The 18,349-nt window shown below is 43.5% G+C and overlaps 1 protein-coding gene across 1 annotated transcript in view; it reads left to right on the top strand.

The window, feature by feature from the left end:
• igf2r (insulin-like growth factor 2 receptor) overlaps positions 1-18,349 on the top strand; it is a 46,746-nt gene that overhangs the window by 26,563 nt on the left and 1,834 nt on the right. Inside the window, exons 26-47 of the mRNA XM_083562373.1 lie at positions 4,080-4,283; positions 4,378-4,508; positions 4,592-4,695; positions 4,967-5,100; positions 5,469-5,665; positions 6,122-6,248; positions 6,760-6,891; positions 6,978-7,240; positions 7,422-7,655; positions 7,803-7,847; positions 7,954-8,052; positions 8,132-8,290; positions 8,753-8,951; positions 9,745-9,897; positions 11,331-11,571; positions 13,613-13,749; positions 13,848-13,965; positions 15,603-15,755; positions 16,147-16,331; positions 16,415-16,601; positions 17,292-17,432; positions 17,519-17,588. Of these exons, the coding sequence (XP_083418499.1) occupies positions 4,080-4,283; positions 4,378-4,508; positions 4,592-4,695; positions 4,967-5,100; positions 5,469-5,665; positions 6,122-6,248; positions 6,760-6,891; positions 6,978-7,240; positions 7,422-7,655; positions 7,803-7,847; positions 7,954-8,052; positions 8,132-8,290; positions 8,753-8,951; positions 9,745-9,897; positions 11,331-11,571; positions 13,613-13,749; positions 13,848-13,965; positions 15,603-15,755; positions 16,147-16,331; positions 16,415-16,601; positions 17,292-17,432; positions 17,519-17,588 (3,413 nt within the window). The remainder of the gene's footprint in view (positions 1-4,079; positions 4,284-4,377; positions 4,509-4,591; positions 4,696-4,966; positions 5,101-5,468; positions 5,666-6,121; positions 6,249-6,759; positions 6,892-6,977; positions 7,241-7,421; positions 7,656-7,802; positions 7,848-7,953; positions 8,053-8,131; positions 8,291-8,752; positions 8,952-9,744; positions 9,898-11,330; positions 11,572-13,612; positions 13,750-13,847; positions 13,966-15,602; positions 15,756-16,146; positions 16,332-16,414; positions 16,602-17,291; positions 17,433-17,518; positions 17,589-18,349) is intronic.

Genomic DNA, 18,349 nt, shown 5'->3' on the forward strand with positions numbered 1-18,349 from the left:
TTGGGTTGGACAGAAGGGTCTGAATGAGTGGATTGGGTTGGACAGAAGGGTCTGAATGAGTGGATTGGGTTGGACAGAAGGGTCTGAATGAGTGGATTGGGTTGGACAGAAGGGTCTGAATGAGTGGATTGGGTTGGACAGAAGGGTCTGAATGAGTGGATTGGGTTGGACAGAAGGGTCTGAATGAGTGGATTGGGTTGGACAGAAGGGTCTGCGTGAGTGGATGGGGTTGGACAGGAGGGTCTGCGTGAGTGGATGGGGTTGGACAGGAGGGTCTGCGTGAGTGGATGGGGTTGGACAGGAGGGTCTGCGTGAGTGGATGGGGTTGGACAGAAGGGTCTGCGTGAGTGGATGGGGTTGGACAGAAGGGTCTGAGTGAGTGGATGGGGTTGGTCAGGAGGGTCTGAGTGATTGGATGGGTTTGGGCAGAAGGGTCTAAGTGAGTGGATGGGGTTGGTCAAAAGGGCCTGAGTGAGTGGATGGGGTCTGCGTGAGTGGATGGGGTTGGTCAGAAGAGTCTGAGTGAGTGGATGGGGTTGGTCAGAAGAGTCTGAGTGAGTGGATGGGGTTGGTCAGGAGAGTCTGAGTGAGTGGATGGGGTTGGTCAGGAGGGTCTGCGTGAGTGGATGGGGTTGGTCAGAAGAGTCTGAGTGAGTGGATGGGGTTGGTCAGGAGGGTCTGAGTGAGTGGATGGGGTTGGTCAGGAGGGTCTGAGTGAGTGGATGGGGTTGGTCAAAAGGGTCTGAATGAGTGGATGGGGTCTGAGTGAGTGGATGGGGTTGGTCAGGAGAGTCTGAGTGAGTGGATGGGGTTGGTCAGGAGGGTCTGCGTGAGTGGATGGGGTTGGTCAGGAGGGTCTGCGTGAGTGGATGGGGTTGGTCAGGAGAGTCTGAGTGAGTGGATGGGGTTGGTCAGGAGGGTCTGAGTGAGTGGATGGGGTTGGTCAGGAGGGTCTGAGTGAGTGGATGGGGTTGGTCAAAAGGGTCTGAATGAGTGGATGGGGTTGGTCAGGAGAGTCTGAGTGAGTGGATGGGGTTGGTCAGGAGGGTCTGCGTGAGTGGATGGGGTTGGTCAGGAGGGTCTGCGTGAGTGGATGGGGTTGGTCAGGAGGGTCTGCGTGAGTGGATGGGGTTGGTCAAAAGGGTCTGAATGAGTGGATGGGGTTGGTCAGGAGAGTCTGAGTGAGTGGATGGGGTTGGTCAGGAGGGTCTGCGTGAGTGGATGGGGTTGGTCAGGAGGGTCTGCGTGAGTGGATGGGGTTGGTCAGGAGGGTCTGCGTGAGTGGATGGGGTTGGTCAGGAGGGTCTGCGTGAGTGGATGGGGTTGGTCAGGAGGGTCTGCGTGAGTGGATGGGGTTGGACAGAAGGGTCTGAATGAGTGGATTGGGTTGGACAGAAAGGTCTGAATGAGTGGATTGGGTTGGACAGAAGGGTCTGAATGAGTGGATTGGGTTGGACAGAAGGGTCTGAATGAGTGGATTGGGTTGGACAGAAGGGTCTGAATGAGTGGATTGGGTTGGACAGAAGGGTCTGAATGAGTGGATTGGGTTGGACAGAAGGGTCTGAATGAGTGGATTGGGTTGGACAGAAGGGTCTGAATGAGTGGATTGGGTTGGACAGAAGGGTCTGAATGAGTGGATTGGGTTGGACAGAAGGGTCTGAATGAGTGGATTGGGTTGGACAGAAGGGTCTGAATGAGTGGATTGGGTTGGACAGAAGGGTCTGAATGAGTGGATTGGGTTGGACAGAAGGGTCTGAATGAGTGGATTGGGTTGGACAGAAGGGTCTGAATGAGTGGATTGGGTTGGACAGAAGGGTCTGAATGAGTGGATTGGGTTGGACAGAAGGGTCTGAATGAGTGGATTGGGTTGGACAGAAGGGTCTGAATGAGTGGATTGGGTTGGACAGAAGGGTCTGAATGAGTGGATTGGGTTGGACAGAAGGGTCTGAATGAGTGGATTGGGTTGGACAGAAGGGTCTGAATGAGTGGATTGGGTTGGACAGAAGGGTCTGAATGAGTGGATTGGGTTGGACAGAAGGGTCTGAATGAGTGGATTGGGTTGGACAGAAGGGTCTGAATGAGTGGATTGGGTTGGACAGAAGGGTCTGAATGAGTGGATTGGGTTGGACAGAAGGGTCTGAATGAGTGGATTGGGTTGGACAGAAGGGTCTGAATGAGTGGATTGGGTTGGACAGAAGGGTCTGAATGAGTGGATTGGGTTGGACAGAAGGGTCTGAATGAGTGGATTGGGTTGGACAGAAGGGTCTGAATGAGTGGATTGGGTTGGACAGAAGGGTCTGAATGAGTGGATTGGGTTGGACAGAAGGGTCTGAGTGAGTGGATTGGGTTGGACAGAAGGGTCTGAGTGAGTGGATGGGGTTGGACAGAAGGGTCTGAGTGAGTGGATGGGGTTGGTCAGAAGGGTCTGAGTGAGTGGATGGGGTTGGTCAGAAGGGTCTGAGTGAGTGGATGGGGTTGGTCAGAAGGGTCTGAGTGAGTGGATGGGGTTGGTCAGAAGGGTCTGAGTGAGTGGATGGGGTTGGACAGGAGAGTCTGAGTGAGTGGATGGGGTTGGACAGGAGAGTCTGAGTGAGTGGATGGGGTTGGACAGGAGAGTCTGAGTGAGTGGATGGGGTTGGACAGGAGAGTCTGAGTGAGTGGATGGGGTTGGACAGGAGAGTCTGAGTGAGTGGATTGGGTTGGACAGAAGGGTCTGAATGAGTGGATTGGGTTGGACAGAAGGGTCTGAATGAGTGGATTGGGTTGGACAGAAGGGTCTAAGTGAGTGGATGGGGTTGGTCAGAAGGGTCTGAGTGAGTGGATGGGGTTGGTCAAAAGGGCCTGAGTGAGTGGATGGGTTTGGACAGAAGGGTCTAAGTGAGTGGATGGGGTTGGTCAAAAGGGCCTGAGTGAGTGGATTGGGTCTGCGTGAGTGGATGGGGTTGGTCAGAAGAGTCCGAGTGAGTGGATGGGGTTGGTCAGGAGGGTCCGAGTGAGTGGATGGGGTTGGTCAGGAGGGTCCGAGTGAGTGGATGGGGTTGGTCAGGAGGGTCCGAGTGAGTGGATGGGGTTGGTCAAAAGGGTCCGAGTGAGTGGATGGGGTTGGTCAAAAGGGTCCGAGTGAGTGGATGGGGTCTGCGTGAGTGGATGGGGTTGGTCAGGAGGGTCCGAGTGAGTGGATGGGGTTGGTCAGGAGGGTCCGAGTGAGTGGATGGGGTTGGTCAGGAGGGTCCGAGTGAGTGGATGGGGTTGGTCAAAAGGGTCCGAGTGAGTGGATGGGGTTGGTCAAAAGGGTCCGAGTGAGTGGATGGGGTTGGTCAAAAGGGTCCGAGTGAGTGGATGGGGTTGGTCAGGAGGGTCTGCGTGAGTGGATGGGGTTGGTCAGGAGGGTCTGAGTGAGTGGATGGGGTTGGTCAGGAGGGTCTGAATGAGTGGATGGGGTTGGCCAGAAGAGTCTGCGTGAGTGGATGGGGTTGGTCAGGAGGGTCTGCGTGAGTGGATGGGGTTGGTCAGGAGAGTCTGCGTGAGTGGATGGGGTTGGTCAAAAGGGTCTGAATGAGTGGATGGGGTCTGAGTGAGTGGATGGGGTTGGTCAGGAGAGTCTGAGTGAGTGGATGAGGTTGGTCAGGAGGGTCTGAGTGAGTGGATGGGGTTGGTCAGGAGAGTCTGAGTGAGTGGATGAGGTTGGTCAGGAGTGTGAGTAAATGGAGAGTCTCCAGGAGTGGGGTGTTTGTCAGATGAGTCTGTGTGGGAATTGGTGGAATGAATCAAGTGTATGAATTTTTCTGTGTGTAATTGGAATTTACACTCTGTTCTCATTACTAATAGGCTTGTCATCTTTTTATGTGGAAAGATTTTGACTTAATAACTTAAGTGTGCTTCAGTAATACATTTAGAGGTGACAAATTTGGAGAATAGGACTTTCCAGAAAAAAAATAAACTCAATTCCTTTATCATCTGTGTGCTCTTTTTATAACACTGTACTATATACTATACTACTTTTTCCATATGAAGGTTGCTATTTTATTACCTTCCATTGCCTATTATAGCTGTAAGTAAAAATATTTTTTTTATTTCAGGTTCCAACTGTAAGGTAAAGGACCCTAGGAGTGGGTATGAGTTTGACCTGACTCCGCTGTCTGGGAAGGATTATGAGGTGAAGAGCTCAACGTATGAATATCATTTTGCTGTATGTGGCCCTATTAAGACGTCAGTGTGTCCACATGGAACTGATAACACGGTTTCATCCTGCCAAGTAGAGGGTACCGCTCATAAGATTTCTGGTCAGTACGTTTTTATTTATTTTTAAAAATCGACCAAATCATGTCCCTTTAACGTGATAAGTACTAAGATTTGTGTTTTGTTTTACCCTAACAGGCTTGTCTAATCAGAACTTGACGTTTGATGATGGCGTTATCATGATCAACTACACACACGGGGACACCTGCCATAAGATTTACGAGCGATCGACAGCTATTATGTTTTCCTGTGACCACAGCAAGAATCCGGTATGGCTTCATGAATCTAAACGGTTTTCACTTGTCACGTTGTTTGTTTTCTGATTGTGTTTTCTCAAAATGATTGATTGTAGGGCAAGCCAGCATTTATCAGAGAGACTGCAGACTGTACCTACTTGTTTGAATGGCACACAACTTTGGCCTGTCCTCCTTTTAAGACCATCAGCTGCTCCTACAAGTGAGAACATCTCATACAAACCTTCTCACACAAGCCACGTACACAAACCAGTGTAAAGATATATTTGCTGATATGGTGGTTAGTTCCCCTAAATGATGTTGAGAACAATTGAGACCATGAGTCCACAGGTTCTTGTGAAAATTCATTAAGCGTTGTATATTCCTACAAGGATATTTTCTTCCCAACACTTGATTGCTCCTTGCATCAGTATGCAGTTTGGAAAAAGTGTCTTCTTGGTCTCACCACTGTTTTTGAATCGTATGTATTTTAGTGACGGCAGTGGACACTCGTATGATCTGTCCTCATTGGCGCGGCACAGCAGTAACTGGGTGATTTTGCCGCAGACTGGAAATAAAGACCAGCGCTACTACATCAACGTGTGCAAGTCTCTCGTTCCTCAGAGCGGTGAGTCAAAGCTACGTCCTAACCCGCCTTCTTTATATGAGGTAATTAGCAGAGCTTGTAGGTCCAGACTTACTCTAACCAGGAATTTCAGATGTAAAGTTCAGACGTAATCTTGACTGCTTTCAACCTATTTGCTTTGCTCAAACTCTTTTAACCAAACCAACAGCTTGCTCAGACTCTTTTACCCAATCCCACCCACTTGACTTTTGTATAGGGCTGTAACGATTCCTTGAGTAATTTGATTACAAAAATTCATCATTGATAATTATTTTGCACCATGAACCAAAACAGATTTATGTCACACAGTTTCAGTTTTTGCAGTAAAAAGCTGTTTTAATTGTGTTCATATTTGTGTGTGTGTGTTGTAGGTTTATGGGGCTGCCCGAGCAGCGCAGCAGCTTGTCAGAAGACCAATGATAAGTATGTGAGTCTGGGAGAAGCTCAGTCCGAGCCACAATGGGAGGAAAACGCGCTGGTGCTGAAGTACACTGACGGAACAACCTGCCCAGCCGGGGACCGCAAACGGTCCACCATCATCCGCTTTAAATGTGATCGCAACAAAGTGGTGAGGAAACCAGACACAAACACATACATTGTGCTTTACAGAGTTGTTTTTTTTAAGCAAATTATTTCAATATGTATTTTGAGATTTATTTATTTTTTCTTTCTAAACTGCATTTTTTTACACCGTTGATTTTATGAATATCATCATAGATGATAGTCGCGTGAATAAATCAGTTTTGCTTCAGATGCTGTCTGAAACAGAACTAGTTTATTAATGAACAGGTTTGTGTGGTATGTAGGGCTGCGACTAACGATTATTTTGCTAATCGGTTAATCAATTATTATTTCCGATTAATTGGATAAAAAAAAAATCTTAACTTAATTACAATTAATGTAATTTTGTATAATAATTAAAGGATATATGCATAAATGAAATATAAAAAGTGTGTGTGTGTGTGTGTGTGTGTGTGTGTGTGTGTGTGTGTGTGTGTGTGTGTGTGTGTGTGATTGGCTGCAGGACTCGAAGCCCACTCTGATCACGGCACTGGAAGACTGCGTGTACACCTTTGTGTGGTTCACCACAGCAGCGTGTCCTCTTAACAGCACTGAGCACGGAGACTGCAAGGTCACTAATCCCCTCACAGGTGAGTCCTATGGAGAGACCACCAGCCTGTTACACACCTGCTGTATTCAGAAGATAATGGGTCACTTTATCAGCTACTATAAAGTTATTTTTTTAAACATAATTAAGGGTGTAACGGTACACAAAATTCACAGTTCGGTACGTATCTTATTTTTGAAGTCACAGTCCGGTTCAGTTTCCATACAGTTAGAGGAGGAATGCAAAACATTTTTCTTGTTTTTGTGTCGTTTATTATTTTAAACATTTGTGAACATAATAAAAGTGAAAAATACATAAATATATTTAAAAAAAAGAGCAAATCAAATTAACACAATACACTTTTTAATTATTTTAATTAAATTGAGTAATCGATTAAATTAGCATACATTTATTTATTAAAACAAATTAAATGCTTGGAAAATATTTTATCTTTCAATTAAACACACAGTTTACATTTGTTAGACCACATCATAATCCAAGCCGTGAATGTAATTAATGAAGGATCTAAATATTTCCTGCTCTTCCCTCCACAGGGCATTTGTTTGACTTAAACTCCCTCACCCAGGATGGTGGATATACGGTGTACCACAGCGTCGATGTAAGGAAGATGTATCGCCTCAATGTCTGTGGCCCCAATAAGAACACAGGCTGCGCTTCCGAAGCAGGTGACGCCCCAAAATCAACTTTTTAAAAATATTCATCTGTCTACCAGGTTCCTTGTTCAGCACTGATGTCCTTGTCTGTACCACAGGAATGTGCATCAAAGACGCTAACTTAGCAGTGAATGGAGGAATGTCTAGCAAGAAGCTGGTTTATAAGGACCAGGTGGTGGAGCTGACCTACGAGGGCGGAGACGTCTGTGCAGCCAATCCGTCACTCAAGCACAAGAGCATCATCAGCTTCATCTGCAAGTCTGAGGGAAGCGGCACCAGCAAGCCCGTGCTGGTCGACTCGGACATGAACACCTGCACTCACTTTTTCTCCTGGCACACACCACTGGTCTGTGAGGAACAGGTACTTCGAAACACGTGAAATACCTTCTTGAATCATTTGGCCCAATAAAAGCAGTAAAAACCTTTTAGGAACCATCATACCAGGAGCACAAAGGGCTACTTGTGCTATCACATTAGAAACAAAATGGCATAAGTGATGGTACGAGTGGTAATTAAATCTGCCCTAACACACCCATCCCTAGGTGAGATGCTCGGTTTGGAACAAAACCAGCCTGATAGACCTGAGTCCTCTGATTCACCTGAGCGGGTATTACACCGCCACGGACGAGGACACTGGCGAGACCGCCGATAAAAACAAGGAGGACACATCTCGTGTCTTCTACATCAACATCTGCCAGCCTCTCAACCCCATTCCAGGGGTCAAGTGTCCTCCTGGAGCGGCGGTGTGCATGGACCCTCCTCAAGGAGACCCCATTGTGAGTTTATTCAGTTTATATATTTATGAAGAATTTGCAAACGAGTTTGCGGGTTTGGGGTCCTGACCATGTGCTGTATTGTGAATGATGTTTCTGTTTCGTGGTAGTGACCACCACCACCTTTTTTGTTCTTTCTCTCCATAACAGGACATTGGACGTGCCACTTCCTCTCCTACGTATAACAAAGATCAGGTAAAAAAAAAAAAAAAAAAAAAACAAGGAAAGGAAAGGAAATAATTTTTCATTATCGTAATATTATCTTTGCACTTTGAATCTTATTTTCTCCATATTTCACCAGGTGGAGATTGACTTTACCAGTAAGACGCCATGCGCAGCCGATCCCTCTGTCAACTACACCTCCAGAATCATCTTCACCTGCCAGAAAGACACGGACCTGGTACGTGCTCTTAATGTCAGTCTGATTTGGAGTGGACTCTTACCTGGATAGCCCCTTGAGCTTTCACATACGATTACAGGGATCCCCGGAGATGATTCATCAGCTGGACTGCACGTACGTGTTCGAGTGGCTGACGCCTCTGGTGTGTCCTGAGACGGTCAGCGTGCAGGGCTGCAAGCTTCAAGTCTCCCAGCTGCAGTACACCTTCGACCTCTCGCGTCTGTCGGGAGACGTTCAGGTGACTGTCCGTGTCTTCACACGTCAACACATGAAACGAAAAAGTTTATTTTTTTAGTTTCTATGTAATATTCGCTAAATGCCTCATTGTATATCTGACTACAAGTGTTTCTCCAAAATATTTTGCCGTGCCTCTTGTGAGATTTGCCAACTTGCGATCCAGTTCATCCCAGAGCAGGTTAATAGGATTTGGGTGCGGTGACTGGGCAGGTCATTTAACTATAGATAACATTCCAGACGACGTCTTGTTTTATGGTGAAGTCGGTTCCAATGAGCCGCAGCTTTTCCGTGTTGAAGTACGGAATGGTAGCCATGTTGGTTAAGGATTCCTTTCGTTTTTATTTCCGGAATAAGTCTCCAAAACAACCCCAAACCATTAAGCTTCCATCTCTAAGTGTAGAACAGTAGAGTATTGTGCATTTTTATCCTGTGGTTCCTGATCGTGGCATCTTTTGTTGTATAGGTTCCTGCCTCCTCTGGAACATATAAGATGAATGTTTGTGGGTCTGTGACGGACAAGGCGTGTTCGAGAAGCGCGGTGTGTTTGGTCTCTGGAACTTCTGACTCTTCATTCGGGCACAGTCAGGCCATGAGTCTGAACTACAGTCGAGAGGAGCAGGCGGTCATCATGCATTATGGAGGTGGAGACCCCTGTCCTTCAGGTCAGTCTTATCATGCTGTGTGTGTGTGTGTGTGTGTGTGTGTGTGTGTGTGTGTGTGTGTGTGTGTGTGTGTGTGTGTGTGTGTGTCAAGTCAGGTACTGATTGGAGGTCGACCCACTACTCGTTTTTGCCTATTAATCAACACCGATAGTTGATTGCTGGAAAGATCAGCTATCTGCGGAAAACCATACCAATCCATTCTGGTCTGCTGTCATTGAGAGCGACCTCTAGTGCCGAATCACTGACGCCGCATGCTGCTTGTTTTTACACGTGAAACTGCGTGCTGCACAGAGAGCGCTATATTATATTTATTTATTAGTCATTAATAATAGAATTATATTTATGAGCTCATTTATTCAGATTTATTTCATTTCGCACACTTTCATGAATCAGTGCTGGGGTTTTTTTGGTAATAAAATTCAGTACTATTTTATGTGAGTTAAGGAGGTGAGGTGAGGTGAGGAGCTCTGGGGTGCAGTTAGCGTTCCAATTCATCCCAAAGCTGTTCAATAGCTCAATAGGAGATCTTTTAATCCCCAACCTATATAAGAATATCTTCATAGAGCTGGCTTTGTGTTCATCTGAAGGGAGAATTCAATTTTCCCACATCCAAAGACATCCTTTACAGTTGTGTGCCTCAATTTTTGGTAACATTTTGGGGGAGAATCACATATGGCTGGAAAACTCAGGTGTTTCAATACAGTGTAGTATGTTCATGTATTTGAATCTTTTTTATATGTCAGGATTTATTATGATCAAATTTATTATGAGAAATTTGTCTTTCTCGTTGCAGTGACTACAAACGGATCCGTCTGCGTTTTCCCCTTCATCTTTTTGCGCAAATCCTATTCTGAGTGCACAGAAGAGGGCAGGACTGATGGCAGGAAGTGGTGCTCTACCACAGCAAATTATGACACAGACAGACAGTGGGGTTTCTGTTCTAGCGGTAAGATGTGGTGTTTGTACTTACTAGTACTTTCGCTTCCATTTTTCCCACTCCTGGTTTATACTGTTCTTTCCTCACAAGACGTTGTTTAAAGATTTCTAGAGGTTCTGGAGCTGTTTTAGACATCGAGGGGAAGTTTGGATGGTGGGATCAGTGGTAGTGGAGCGATATTAGAGGAAGGACAGAGCGTGGTACAGTGCGGTGTGTGATAAGAGCCGAGAGGTAGAAGAGCGCTGGTCTGTTTTTGGCTTTGTAGGTGAAAATCAGGGTTTTAAATCGGAGGTAGGCAGCGACAGGAAGCCAGTGAATGGAGTGTAGCAGCAAGTGTGGAGTGGAAGAACCTTGGAGGGTTGAAAGATATGAATCTTATAAATTGCAGACCTGCCAGGAGCAAGTTGCAGTAGTCCAGTCTTCAGATAAGGAACTGGACAATCCGCTGAGTGGACAAAAACGGACAAATTCTCTTGATATTACACAGGAGAGACTGACGAGAGTTCTGTTAGATTAGCATTAGATTAGCAACGTGAGAAGAAAAAGGACAGTTGATTGTCCACGGTCAGCCTAATGTTGCGTGCAGTGTGACCAAAGGTCAGACCAGGAAGTTATCTATAGAGTTCACAAGAGCTTGACGTGAAAACGAGTCCACGTCAGATTACACTTTTACTGTATAGTTGTTTCCGAAAGTGACCACAGCACGAGCTAAATGCTGGTGCAGCTGTTTTAAATAGCTGAAACGTTCAAAATTCCAAACTGCTTTGTGCAACCCTGTGGTAATGCTAAACTTATAAAGGGAGTAGGGAGCAAAGATAACCTTCATCTCCTCAATCTGTAGAACTGAATCACCAATCAATTTAAGAAGCGTACAAGAGGGTGTGACCGGAAATATTTTATGTATTTAGAATTTTGCATTTTGTATACACTAATATTAACTATCCGACTTCTTAAAGCGAGCATGAACATCTAAACTATTCATGCTCAGTTTTCTTTTCAATCATACTCGTGTTGATTCTGCACCATAAATAGATATCGTCACTGTTTTTGTTTTGTTTACCTTGTTAGAGTTTATACTCGTCTTTTGTATATCATTATCGTATATATTTGCCTCATAATCGTTTTATTTTCTCCCATTTTCCCTTATTTTATATTGTAGATCCTTTTATCTAAATAAACAAATTTCTGAGCAGCTGATCAGGTTTACATTTCACTGCAAGTTGTATTGTGTATGTTTGTGACAAATGGAAATCTTGACCTTTGTCAGTATTGAGATACATCAGTTCATGATGAGCAGATAAGTAAAAACAAAAAAAAAACACCACTTTTTTACAGGCGACTTGTGTATGAGGCATGATTTGTTCAACTAGAGATATCTCACGTTGGACTTTCTTAGTTTATAGAATGAAAAACGCTAATCTTTACTTTCAAAAACCTTTCAGTGGGGGCCAAGAGGCAGTCGACCATCTTGTTCACGTGCGATCGCTCGGCAGGCCGCGGTAAACCGCAGCTTCTTAGCGAGACTCAGGCTTGTTCCAGCACCTTCACGTGGCGCACGAATGTAGTCTGTCCTCCGAAAAAGATGGAGTGCAAACTGGTGAGCCACCACCAAACCTACGACCTGCGCCCTCTGTCTTCTCTCACGGCCCCGTGGAAGTTCACCGGCACCGATAAGAGCGACTCGTAAGGAAGCTTTTCTTTTCACAGTTTATAATGTTAAAGAATGAATTAACACCCAAAACAAAAAAAAAAGGTAGCAGGGGCCTAAAAAGCCAAAGAAACTACCATTTCTAGATTTTATGAATATGCTAATTAAAAACACCCCAACGTTATTCATGCCCCACCCTGTTTTTATTCGGATAGTTCTGCATACCTTACATTTGAAAAATGCCACCCAATTTGCTCTCATACATTACGATGTAATAACTCTTGTTGTTCATTGCTCTTCTCCTGCTTCTTCAAACTGTTTTATAGCATGTTTCTCAAACTCAAGGTCACTTCCACAGACTTAAATCAGTTTCTCTCATTTTACGACAACCCCAATTGTAAAAAAGTTGGGACACTGTGTAAAATGTAAGTAAAAACAGAATGCAATGATTTGCAAATCTGAAATCCATATTCTATTCACAAAAACATGCATTTAAACATATCAGATGTTTAAACAGAGAATATATGTCAATTTAAGGGAAAAATACGGTCATTTTGAATTTAATGGCTGCAACAAAGTACTAATAAAGTACTAAAAAGTAATGGCAAGCAAAAAAGTTGCGACAGGGCCGTGTTTACCACTGTATAACATCACATTTTCTGTTCATATACATCTGGGAACTGAGGAAGCTATTTGCTGAAGTTTTGGGAGAGGAATGTTGTCCAATATGTGACTTATACAGAATTCTAGCTGCTCAACAGTTCTGGGTCTTCTTTGTTGTGTTTTTCGTTGCATCACATGCCAAATGATTTCAACTGGTTAAAGGTCTACACTGCAGGCAGACCAATTCAGCACATGGACTCTTCTACAACGAAGTCATGCTATTTTAATAGATTCAGAACGCAGTTGGCATTGTCTTCAAATATTCAAGGCCTCCCCTGGTAAAGATGTTTTCTGGATTGAATCATTTCATTGATGGAGCTCTTTCTTCCTTACAAATGTCCAAGTTGCCTATTCCACCCCCCCATGCCATCAGAGATAAGGAACAGTTTTACACTTTGCAATTTTTTATGATCTTGTATACTGTAAATGATAAGATATTCAACTGTTTTTTCAATTTGATGTTGAGGAACATTATTCTAAAATTGTTCCACAATTTGTAGAGAAGCTCCACACAGAGTCTCTGCCTCGCTTAAATATACTATTTAAACCATATCTTATTTCCTAGTTGCCAATTAATCTGGTTAGTTGCAGGAGCTGGAGGTAGCAGAGCTGAAGATGTTGAGATGTTCAGTGGGAGTGACGACGATGGACAGGATTAGAAATTAGTTTATTAGAGGGACAGCGCATGTAGGACGTTTTGGTGACAAGGTGAGGGAGATGAGATTGAGATGGTTTTGATATGTGCAGAAGAGGGACATGAGTTACATTTGGTAGGAGAATGCTGAGGATGGAGCCACCAGGAAGGAGGAAAAGAGGAAGACCAAGGAGGAGGTTTATGGATGTGGTGAGGGAAGACATGCAGGTAGTTGGTGTGAAAGAGGTAGATGTAGAGGACAGGGGGAACGGAGACGGATGATCTGCTGTGGCGCCCCCTAATGGGAGAAGCTGAAAGAAGAAGAAGAAGAAGTTGCAAAATGTTTCTCCAACTGTTCAATTTTAATAACACTTATTTTGATTAGATGTTTGTTGCTTTTTAAAAATGTTTCGCAGCCATTCAGAAGAACCTTATTTCTGGTGCATATGGTACATTTCTTCAGTTTAAACATTTGATATGTTTTCTATGTTCTATTTTGAAAAAAAAATAATTGTTTTTGTAAACATTTTACACAGTTTCCCAACTTCATTGGAATCGGCGTTGTTATAGATTGATGTAAAGTTTCACTGCGCCAACTTGCATTTGACTTGTCACAGTGCTGCTCATGTTTTTATTATTTTTCATTCAGAACATCTTGGACCATGTCGACCCTGCATCTAAATGTATTGTGTGTTAATCAGTAATAAAACTTGGACTCAAAAGGTCAAATCAAATTTTTTTTTATTTTATTTATTTTTTTGGAACACATTGTTTCGCAGGTTCTACCTGAACCTGTGCCAGGAAATCCACGGAGGTCTGACCGATTGTCCGGACGGAGCCTCCGTGTGTCGCAGGCGTTCCGGTGGAAAGACGGAGACCCTGGGACGAGTTTTTACTCAGAACATGGGCTTCACTGGTTAGCGGGATTTCCAATTTCCAATGCATTCAGATACAAGAGCGTTCATTGTTTTGGTGATTAAATAAATAAATCAATAACCACATCTCATTCTCCAGATGGAAAGATCCAGGTTAATTACACAATGGGGGATGCCGTGTGTGGGAATTCAAAACAGGCCAAAACCATCGTGCAGCTGACGTGCGGAGACACCGTGGGCCATCCCAAACTCCTGAAGTGAGTCTTGTTCTGGTTGAGATATTGAAAGAAACTTTGATTAAAAACCTGTGCATCTGTTGTGTAGTGTGATTTTATTATTCTCTATTGCATTGACAATCTTTGGCACCATAAAATGTACGATTTCTAAAAAATGTCTGTGTTGACTGGCAGTTCAGTGAAGGTTAAATGATAGGGGGTGGTAAAGATGTATAGCTCTGATAATGCTTTCTCTCACATCATTTTAAACAAACTTGAATTTTCTGAACCCCGGGTTGACCATGAGTGGAAAACTCTGTTACTCCTGCGTCTTACTGAAGTAAAAATGTTAGTAAAAAGTGATTTATTCCTCAGCATTTGCTCTTAGACTTTAATCATAAGTGATTTATTTGAATAAACAGGCTTCTCTCAGTACAGTGAATGTGTCCTGGGAATCAGACATGTATTTGCTTATATAGTAGATGGGAGGTTACATTAAAACCCAGTTTATTGCTTTGATGCAAGATTAATTCAGTGTTGGAACATCTGCATCGCCTTGTCTTTCGGCCTTACAGTTGATTTACTTCCAGTTACAGTTTACTCCCAGTTAAAGGATGCTTTATTACCAAATGTAATAGATTAACATTTTATGCCAGACAGTACAGCATTGACCTTGTGTGACATCAATGGTCAAAGCTTCACATGGGGAAATATCGCTGCGTTAGGAAGTAGGGGCAGGCGATACGAGCTGAAATTCATATCGCAATATTTTCCGATCGATATTATACACGATATTATAATGCGATATTGGAATAAAAAAAATCACATTTTATTAGACCTTAGTTACAGGCAAAATATGTATTTGAAACTCGTATCAGTAGAAACATTCACACTGGGTATCTTGTTCCTTGGCTCCAGAGTTCTGACAGAAAGAGAAACAAAGTCTAGACAGTGCGTAGACCAAGTAAGCATTTTAATCATTTAGGCAAAATGTTTATTTTTCTAGGAGTCATTACAGTCAAACTCCTTTTTTCCGCCCACAGCAAGTTTTCCCACAACTATTTTAGAGTTTAGTGTTGTTCTTTGAGGCCTTATGTGACTCATTTGTATTGCGATGCATCGTTTTCAAAACATTTTCTTCGGTAGGAACGGATTTATTTTTATTATTATAATTGAAGATGCGCTAAACTTTTATTGTACAGAAAGTGTCCAATATTTGATGTGTAGATCAATTTCTTGTCATTAAACTGTTTCTCGTACGCATTCTACGCGAATACGGCGTATCCTGAGAGTCACATAGAATACAGATTAACATGGCAGAGGTAGAGCTGTAACCTGTAACTTCCTGCACACGCAACAGGAAAAGAACGTCTGGTTTACTACAAAGGCGTGTTTATAAAAGGGCCATTAGTTAGAAGTCAGAAGGCACTTTAACTAAATTGATGATTTGCTGTCTGTCTGAACCAAAGAAATAAAAGTGAACTGTACATATTGAACTGCATATAATTTTTGTATCATAGTTTAAAAAAAACTGATCGCAATCGAAATGAGGTGAGAATTGGGTCAGTTTTAGTTATGGAGAGCACTTTCCTAATATGTGTGTGTGTGTTTGTGTTTGTGTGTGTGTGTGTGTGTGTGTGTGTGTGTGTGTGTGTGTGTGTGTGTGTGTGTACATGCAGGGAGGATACAGCATCCTGTGAGTTCTGGGTGGAATGGGAGACTCGAGCTGCCTGTGCAGTGAAGCAGCAAGGAGAGCAGGTGGAAATGGTGAACGGCACCATCAAGGTTCCCCAGACTGGTTCCGTGTTCAGCCTGGGAGATCTTTACTACAGGTCTGAGGCTTATTTTTAACTGTACCACAAACTAAAAAAAAAAAAAAAACGCAGAATAAGTCTGTAACTGATAAGAACTCCATTGTAGCCCAGTTTATTTATATACCCTTTTTTGGCCAAAAGTATTGGGACCCCTGATTTTTCACCTACACGTGCTTCTTCTCCGAACTGTTACCACAAATTTGGAGGCACACAATTGTCTCTGAATACTTTCTAATGAAATGTTTCCCCTCATTTGAACTTGGAGGCCCAAACTTTTTTGCATATAATTTATTTTTAATTTGTGTTACTTTCTAGGCATTTGATTGGGTTACCTTAGATATCGCAACTTATTTACGTGTAGCTGTAGAATTTTTTTTTTCTCAATTTCTCCTCCTTCTTCGACTCACAGCCGCCACAATGCCACCGGAGACATCAGACCCAATGGTGACAGTTACATCTATCACATCCAGCTGTCGGGCATCACAGACAGCTCTTTATCCCAGTGTCTGGGAGCAAACATCTGCCAGGTGAAGAATGGCGCCACCTACTGCAGGAAAATCGGCTCCTCCAACAAGGCCAAGTACTACATCAAAGGCGAGACTCGATCATCAGGGCACATAAGTGGAGGCGGTTTTTTTTTCAGGTGGTAATATTTAATTTGTTGTTTTTGTTTGTAGGGGACAGTCTAGACGTCCTGGTGCCTTCAGAGTCCGTGTGCGGCCGGGACAAGTCAAAGACCATGTCGTCGACCATTTTGTTCCACTGCAAGCCCGAGGCTGGAATGGGAATCCCAGAGTTCCTTCTGGAGACAGACGGGTGTCAGTACTTGTTCGTCTGGCACACGGACAAAGTCTGCAAACTCTTGTAAGTAACCCTACAGCCTCAGATCATAGGTTTTAGACGTTTCCTCAAACAGTTACCCCATAACATATATAATATATACACAAAGCACCAGAGATGGAAATAAGACAAGATACTGTATAACCAAAAGTATTGGGACACCTGACATGTCCACTCATATATGCTTCTTAGCACAAAGTTGGAGGCACATAATTTAACTAGGAGTCCCAAACATGACAGTGCTCCTGTACACAAAGCCAGCTCAATGAAGATCTACTTTGCATGGTTTGGGGTTGAAGATGTCCTGCTATAGAGCTGTAGAGCACCTTCGGGATGAATGTGAACACTGACTGCACCCCAGGACTTTACTAACACCCTAAATGAGCTGAAATCTCCATAAAATCTAGTAGAACATCTTCCCAGAAGAGTGGAGGTACTATAAGTGCAAATGGGGTCTCATTGGTATGTGCTCTTTTATGAGGATCCCATTCCACAATCTTATGTTCAGGGGTCAATATAGCGTAGCTCTATATTCCACTCGTGCATGAAATGATACATTCATGAATATTCAAATATGCTAATAAAGTTCAAAAGCTAATAGGCTGTACTATAGCCTTCGTGTAAAATACTACCACACGCTTGTAGTATAATGAGCTGTGTTTTATATTTGAGTGGATTCAACATTTGTTTATCTCTTTGTTGATGTTCTTGAAGCACCATGAATCAGCAGGTTAATGACAACGATGATGCTGGATTATCAGGGCGGAGTCAGGCTCTAGGGGTGGTGCTGACCCTGCTGCTGCTGGTGCTTACCATCTGTTTGCTTGTTCTGCTGCTTTACAAGCGAGAGAGGAGGTACAAACACACACTCGACATTGTTATTATTATTTCAGAATTTCTCCCACTCATTCACTTCTGTACGATTCTACTTGTGTTTGCAGGGGGCTTTTTTTACAGAAGCTCACCAGCTGCTGCAAACGGAGAAATCAAGTTTCCTATAAATACTCCAAGGTACTCGCATGTATTTGTGTTTATTAGGTTTTTTTTGTGGAAATATTTATTAGTACACTGTGTGGCCAAAAGTATTGGGACGCCCGACTCCAGCCCTACATTGCTTCTTCCCCAAACTGCGCAACAACAGAATACGATGTCTCAGATAGAGGCAACTGTATAGGATGTCTCTGGATGCGCTTAGATTACATTTTCCCTTCACTTGAATTTAGAGAGCCAAACCCCCAAGTCCCAGCTTGACCGTGCCCCTGTGCACAAAGCTCCATTGAATATATGATTTTACGTGAGTTGAATTGGAAGATCTCCTGCTGTAGAGCTCTGAACTCAACCCCGCTGAACATCTTTGAGATGAATCCATGCTTAAATGAATCTTCACAGATCTCCACAAGCACACCCAAATATGTAATCTTCCCAGAATCCTCCCAGAAGAGTGGAGCTTATTATATGAGAAAAATACGAATTCATTTTTGGAGTGCGATGTTCAGAAAGTATATACCAATCTTATGGTCAGGTGTCCACAAACTTTTGTTCATATTGTGTGATCGTTTGAATAATCGATTAATATTTTACATGTTTTTGAAATGGACTACTTGGGTTATTTTGTGTATGTCATGTCGTACAATTAAAAAGCCAATCATGTTGAGCTGTGGGAAATTAGTATAGTTATCGAAATATGAAAAAAAAAATCAACAAACAAAACATAAATACGTGAACTAAACAGAGCTTGGGGTCGGAACAGTTCGTGGGGGGGGGGGGGGGGG

Source organism: Silurus aristotelis (genome assembly GCF_946808225.1).
Source record: "Silurus aristotelis genome assembly, chromosome: 15".
Taxonomy (NCBI): Eukaryota; Metazoa; Chordata; class Actinopteri; order Siluriformes; family Siluridae; genus Silurus; species Silurus aristotelis.